The sequence below is a fragment of the Nothobranchius furzeri genome, chromosome 4 (assembly GCF_043380555.1).
Source record: "Nothobranchius furzeri strain GRZ-AD chromosome 4, NfurGRZ-RIMD1, whole genome shotgun sequence".
NCBI lineage: Eukaryota > Metazoa > Chordata > Actinopteri > Cyprinodontiformes > Nothobranchiidae > Nothobranchius > Nothobranchius furzeri.
The window spans coordinates 54,577,469-54,585,015 of NC_091744.1; the positions used below are offsets into that span (position 1 = coordinate 54,577,469).

Below are 7,547 nucleotides of genomic sequence, written 5' to 3' on the forward strand. Positions count from 1 at the left end.
CCATTGAGCTTCATCATCCAGGTCTCTTATGCGTCTTCGTGTGCGCAGAATTATGCTTAAGCGCCTCGTGATTTTTATCTTGAGAGGCGCTATAGAAATGATATTTTCTTCTTCTTCTTCTTAACATGAGTCCGACCCCCCCCCCCCCCCCCCCCCGCCGCCGTCAGACATCTGGAACTTTTCCCTGCTGTGTGAACGCAGCCGAAAGGACAAGTTCCGGTACAAAAGTGGTGTGTCTGAAAACACAGTTCCGGTTAAAAACCGGATTGAATTGTCCGCAAATGTTCCAGAATGTCTGTCTGAAAAGGGCACTGGAGTCTTACAGAGGAAAAGTCAAGGGGATGCTTAATTCTAAAATACATAAATTAGGCTTTAATGAAAAAAATCTTTGGGTCATGAAATCAAAAGATGATTATGTGAGACCCGTGTTCCCTGCTGTGTGTGGCCTTACCTGATTGTTTTCTTTGTGCTGGGACAACGTTCCCGGGATGTTGAGTGAGTGACTCCTAGTGACAGGCACTCCAGTTGATGCTCTCCTTTGCTGTGAGCGAACAGTTTGTGAAAAGTTCCCATCCAGAGGAGGACTGCTGCTACTGTTGTTCCCTTCTGTTTCGAGCACTGCGTCCCAAGGATCCCCAGCAGAAACTCCTGGTTCTGTTTGTGCAGCTCCTCCAGGTGTAAGGGACACATCCTCGTTCTCAGCTTTGGGTTTTGTAAGTGGGTCCAGATCCAGCCAGTCGAAGCGGCTGATGTGAGATGACTCCATCACTGATGGCTGTTGGGATGGGGGGTTGGGTGCCAGAGAGACTGCGTCTACTTGAGAAGAATCTGGATCAGCACTGGCTGATCTCCCATTTTTCAAGTATTCTGAAGTGCTGGCAATCTTGTCGAACAGTTTGGCCATCTCTGGGTCTACGGTTGGCTGCGGGAAGACCAGCGCAGCAGCCGGCTGGATGGCTGGTAAAGTCATGAACGATGGCTGCTGTGGAGGTAGACCCATGAAGGGTGGAGTGAACCCATTTTGAAATGAGCCTGGTTTGGGAAAAGGAGCAGATGGAAACAATGGACTGGGCTGATGGGTCGGAGTGGATACACTGGAACTAGATGGAGCAGGAAGAACAGACGTCCAATGGCTGCTTGGAAAAAGAGAGGAGCCGCATGCATGGCCTCCTGGGTAGGAGGCACTGAGGTTAAACCCGAGCAGCGATGAAGGGCGAGTCACTTTGCTGTTAACGCTAAAGTTTTCATCAAGCAGAAGCTTTTCAAGCTCCTCAATGGTCAGTTTATCTACATCAATATCCTTAAACTTGTTCTGCTCTGCTTGTTTCTTGGTTTCCGGAAAGACAATAAGATCTTTGTCAGGTTTACTCAGAGAAGGTGAAGGCTGAGGAGTAGTAGTAGCAGGTTTAGACGGTTTTGAGTAAGATGAGGGTGTTGAAACTGAAAGAGTGTGTCTTTTCTCCCTCTGCAGTTTTGCTAAAGCCTCTTCTTCCATACGAAGGGCCTCCTCTTTTCCCACGACCCCCTTTGGCTGGGGGACATCCAGCTTGAACCCATTACCACTCTGAGTCTGGGCCATTCTGTCAAGTTGAAGGAGCCATGAGTAGGATGACTTTAAGTCAGCGCTGACCAAAGTGTTGAGAAGCAAACAACTAAACACCTATAAATAAAATAAACATTATTATTAACTTGAAATGATCAAGTGAAAGCAAGATAGATAGAATAACGTTATTCTACATATTGAGCCTCAGCAGCAGTTCTTTAATTTAAAAAAATTCCTGGTTTTATTGCTCCAAGCAGTTTGATCACTTATTGATCCGCTGCCATACATCAAATACGCCGCACAAGAAACTGATTGTGCTTGCTGGAAAATCAGGAGCATCGTGTGGGTCGGATTACTAGCTCTAGCAACATGAACAGTAGGTCTTCAGCTTGGTTTTACACAGAACACATGAAGCTTGGTAAAGCAGGAACCCAGAATGCCAAAACAATAACATAAGGATGTACGTACTAGACTCTGAACAACCAGAAATTAAGCTCATTTGTGAATCAGCGCGTTATGGTGCAGGACACAAACTCCAGGGTATCTGCAGGTTTAAGGGCACCAAATTTGAGACTTTTTAAGACATTTTTAAGGCCACTTTGACCAAATGTAAGCTATTTTTTTAATTAAATTTAAGCTTTAATTTCCAGCTATTGCCTGGAACCAGTGCTAATCACATCGTGAACATGGGATTAGCCATCCAGTTACCATTAATGTTGCACTTCCCCATGGCGCAAACTCCCACTAGCATGCTCATCTAAAAATAGCCCTCTTTCACAACCAACCGAATGTGTACAGTTCCGCTTATGCCAATATCGTACACAAAAAATGCTGAACTAACTAGGAATTCACGAACATTTTATAGAAATAAAAGAATCTTGTTTATTGGGTCTTTGGTAATTTAAGACCTTTGGAAACTATTTAAGGATTATTTGTAATTTTTTAAGGATTTTTAAGGCCTTACATTTGGAAAAGCAAATTTAAGACTTTTTAAGGACCTGCAGATACCCTGAAACTCACGTCTTCATCTGATATTTGTTTTATCCAGTATTCAGTAAAGCACTTCCATTACAAACAGCAGGAAGGTTGACACATCTGATCGATATTAAATTAAGACGTGTCGAAGACGACTAGAACATTTTATTGATTCAGAACAACATTGCTGTTTTACGATTCTAGAATGACACAGCGCCTTGTCAAAGCAACCATTCATGGAACAATCACAGCCCAGGGGTTGAGTGAGTTCCTTCTCTCCCCAGGCATCACGGGCCTCTCCTGAGTATCCCCTCCCATTGTGGTGAAGACGACTGGCTCTGCTGGGGCTTAAGCTACCCCAACACTATTGTGCAGCTGAGGAATTTGGCATGCTGAACAGTCCAGCGGGTCCCTTCTTTCTTCCCCTGGTTTTCTTTGCCTCCCCCTCTGTTAAGAGTTACGTTAGCAACATGTCCCGGGACTATCTGATCAGCTGTGCGAAAGCCAGCAACAATGACAATGTAGCTGGAGTTACTAAGTATTAAGACCTGGTTAAGTCGTCTTCACCAAAATGAACGGATGTGAAAGGTGAAATGGATGGTGTAGGTCTCTGCAGAAACATCTTTTCCTTTGACAATGAGAAAGCATACTCCGTGTACAAATTAAAATGTGTAGATTTTTACCAATGGTGACATCCTTTAATCACTAGTCCAGAAATTCTTGAGCACAGACAGAATTGGCATGGTTTTGCCAAATAAAACAAAAACCACCCAACTTCTCTGAAGTTACACTGAAACACCAAATCTTTGTAGACGTACGGAAGGAAGAAAGAGAAACAGAGCACATCAGTTTAGAGCAGTGAGCTTCACTGTCCAGCATGTTTTAGTTGCTTCCCTGCTTCAACAGGCTTGATCCAGTGGTCGAATTGCATGTTCAAAATTTCATCAAGCTCTGTAGCAGCCTATTAATCCCCTACTAATTTAAATCAGGTGTGGTGAGAAACCACTAAAATATGCAGGATGGTGTCCCTCAAGGAATAGGATTGGGCCACATTTGTTTAGCTGGATAACTTAAATTACATCCAAATTTAATAATGGTTTCTTTCAATTTATTTACTTATCCACCAGCATGCTGTCATGATTTAAAACAGTGCTAAGATGGTGTGATCTTGTTGTACCTTTCATGGTGCAGACCTTGGTCAAATGTAAAAGATTTGTGTCCCATAGCAGATCAGAAGTGCAGATGTAAGCAATACATTGTTTATCAGCTCAAAGTACAGCTCACACACTTTAAAAATAGAAAATATGTAACCAAGTCCTAACAGTATTTACAGATTTGTAAGGCTTATGTAATGGTTCTCTGTAAGTGGCAACACAGTAGAGAAGATCAGCAAACAATGTACACTCAGCCTGGTGTAAAAACTGTTTTTAGTCAAACACAAACCTATGCAGGTTTTAAAATCCATACTCAGCCTTTTGTTTTAATTAAAACAGACTGAACAATAAAAATAGCTACCACAAAAGTCCATCTTATCAAGTTTGTGTTAAATACTTAAGACCAATTAAACACATTTTATGTTTTATAACGAATATAATCAGAAGTTAGCGTTGAATATTAATCCCTTAATCTTTTATAGGTTGAGATATCTAGCTAAATCTTCTCCCCTGACACCACACCGACTGATGTCAGGTTGTCAATAACCTTTGTTCACATTAATGGTATCTAAAAACAACATTCACAATCATGTAAACATAACAATAGTCTAAAAACGGAAACTAGAATTTTATTTTTTATGATTGCCAAGTTAGCTCCTTCAAGTGGCATTTTTGCTACTTTTAGCCGCTTTATTGTAACTTTAACATTAGACTTTGTTTCATGCTAACGTAGCTCCTAAACTTAAAACTTACTCGGACAGTTGGCAAACATCCTGCTCCAGAAATCCGACTGAATCTAGCTAAACTAGGCTGACTTGTACGACTGCTCGCTGCTTTAAGAAACACTAGTTTAATAATTTAAAAGTACTGAGGCAACTGCTTGAGTTGCTTTGGACCTATCAACTAACCACAACAAGGAAGAAAGAAGGCTTTCTCAAAGCGGAAACACTTACAGTAGAGAAAAACTGCTAAAGCTAACCCTAAGTAGCAACAAAAGGAAACTTTTACACTCAGACAAACGCTTTATAATGATCTGTTTCTCACCTTTTAACGGTGCGGTGTTTGGAGCCATTTTTCCGGCAGCTGCATTTTTCCTTCCACTTGCACAGAGGAGAGACGTCAGTTCCTGTTGAGCGAACGCAGTTGGATAGCAGCGTTTCTGCTGTCCCGTGATCAAACAGCGCCCTCACGTGGTCTAACCCTGCTAGTGTCTAAATTAAATTAAATTAAATTAAATTAAATTAAATTAAATTAAATTAAATTAAATTAAATTAAATTAAATTAAATTATGTGGCTAATCTTTATTTTAAAAAATAATAACTGGAGCTATGGTATGTTCATGTTCTCATGCTACTAGTGTGTGTTTACACAGTGAATACTATGTGTGCAGTTTTGTGCAAAGTACTCAGCTAGTTTAAAACATGTTGTATTCATACTGTTTTTCCCCCACAAATTTTCATCCAGAGAAATGCTTCTTTGTTCCTTAAACTACAAAGAAGCAGAGTATGAAGTAGAGTTTATCAAAACATAACTGATCATTTATCATGTTATTGTGAAAAATGCTTAAGACATCACTGTTTGACACTTTCAAGAATATTCTAATGCAAGTAGGGTGAATTTCAAAATGTATAACACTGATTTATTGAAGGATGATCTCACCCCCCCCCCCCCCCCCCCACACACACACACACACACACACACACTGCTCATCTATTGGAACTTCTTTTTGAACCTGCACCTTTCTTTGTTCTCCAACTCCCAAAGTTAAAATGTGAGGAATGGACAAAAGGCATAAAGTCTGAAGATCCTTCAGAAAACGTGAAATATAAATCATTTCAACATTATACTTCAAAGCCTGGCTTTGTGAAAGAGAGGAAGACACTTTGAAGTGACTTGAAGATGACATATTATGCAAAGGTCAACTTTTGCATTCTTTTGTGCTGTCATGTGGGTCTCTACTAGCTCTATTATTCCCCCAAACATGAAAAAATGTCCATCAAGTTTTATATCAGTGTTTAGTTTTAGGAATTATTTGCACAAAACAAGCCGTTTTAAAAAGTCCCAGTTTGTGACATTACAAATGGAGAAGTTGCAATATAAACACTTCTCACATGCAAGAGAGAGCTGATGCTGCAGTGGCTCTACTCCAAGCCCCTCCCAGATATCTCAGCTTATAGCCGCAAATCAATCAATCAGTCAGAATTTATTTATAAAGCGCTTTTCAAGCAAAGTGTGACTCAAAGTGCTTTTCAGAATTAAAATGACCCCAAATTCTCATAACAGTTTGAAAACATTAACACACACACACACACACACACACACACACACACACACACACACACACACTCACACACACATCAGTAAAAATTTATATTTGGCTGAGTCCAGATGAGCCAAGTAAGATAAGGCAAGGAAACGCCATCAGAGGAGCCGTCTGTCCCGGTAGCATCAGGTCTTCCACAGCAACTAAGTAAGGATGCTCACAGGTCGGGGAGCATAGACCCCCACCTCTACTTAAACACTACCTATAGAGCGCCCAGGAAGCAACAGTCGACCACGGCCCCTGGGGCAGAGGGCCCCTACAGAGGAAACACTGGATTAAAATGAGTAAAAATATAATAAAAGAGCTAATATAAATGACAAAAGTAAGAAAATGAATATTAAATAAAATCGTATGGACAGTAAAATAATAATATAATTTAATGATGAAACTGTGCTAAAATATAATCATGTAAAACATGCAAAGCAAGTAATAAAATATAATAATGTAAATCGAGAAATAAAACTATAATAAATAATTAGATAAAAGCTAACCTAAATAGGTGGGCCTTGAGCCTAGACTTAAAAACATGAACGTTCTCTGAGGCCCTGGCAGCTTGTTCCAGAGGTGAGGGCCGTAATACTGGAAAGACGCATGAGTGTGTGTCCTGACTTTAGGGATGACCAGGAGACGCCTGCCAGAGGAGCGCAGAGGCCGTGAGGGTTTACACGGTAAAAGCAGTTCTGAGAGATAAGAAGGCCCAAGACCATTAAGACACTTAAAAACCATTAAAATAACCTTGAAATTGATCCTGAAACATACAGAGAGCCATGATTGCAATGATTCTAAAACTGGTGTAATGTGCTCCCGCCTCCTGGTCTTCATCAGGACACGTGCTGCCAAATTTTGTAGAATTTGTAAGCCTGAGATGCTCTTTTTGGGAAGAGCAGAAAGCAGGGCATTACAGTAGTCTATCCTACTGGTGATAAAAGCATGCATCAGCATCTCCGTATTGGCCCGAGGGAGAATAGGGCGGACTCTGGCGATGTTCTTTAGATGATAAAAACCTATTTTTGTGATATTTTTTATGTGTGGAATAAAAGTCAGCTCAGAGTCAAAAATCACACCCAGGTTCTTCACTTGTTCAGATGGATTAAAAGACAGAGAATGTATATTCGGTAAAAGCTTCTCTCTCTGGGCCTCAGGACCAATGACTAAAACTTCAGTTTTGTCCTGGTTGAGCTGGAGAAAGTTCTCAGCCATCCAGGATTTGATGTCTAAAATGCAGTTAAAAAATGCGTTCACTGGCCGAGAGTCATCAGGAGACACGGAGATGTACAACTGTGTATCATCAGCATAACTGTGAAAATTGACTCCATGTCTCCTATAGACACTGCCAAGAGGGAGCTTATAAAAGTTAAAAAGCACTGGGCCTAAAATTGAACCCTGGGGCATACCACATGTAATCCAATGGACCCTCGAGGAACAGGTATCTAAACTCACCATAAAAGTCCTGTCAGGGAGGTAGGATGTGAACCATCTGTGGACAGCACCAGAGAGGTCGATCTGTTTTAAACGGGTTAAAAGAATAGTGTGGTCTGCTGTTTCAAAGGCA

The 7,547-nt window shown here is 40.9% G+C and overlaps 1 protein-coding gene across 1 annotated transcript in view; it reads right to left on the reverse strand.

Annotated features, from left to right (window-relative positions):
• The window catches only part of pik3c2a (phosphatidylinositol-4-phosphate 3-kinase, catalytic subunit type 2 alpha), a 101,142-nt gene extending 96,340 nt beyond the window's left edge, over positions 1-4,802 (reverse strand). The window contains exons 1-2 of the mRNA XM_015963847.3: positions 4,717-4,802; positions 452-1,660 (exon numbers count right to left, since the gene is read on the reverse strand). Coding sequence (XP_015819333.1) covers positions 452-1,579 — 1,128 coding nt within the window. The 5' untranslated portion in view covers positions 1,580-1,660; positions 4,717-4,802. The remainder of the gene's footprint in view (positions 1-451; positions 1,661-4,716) is intronic.
• Positions 4,803-7,547: the final 2,745 nt, after the last annotated feature.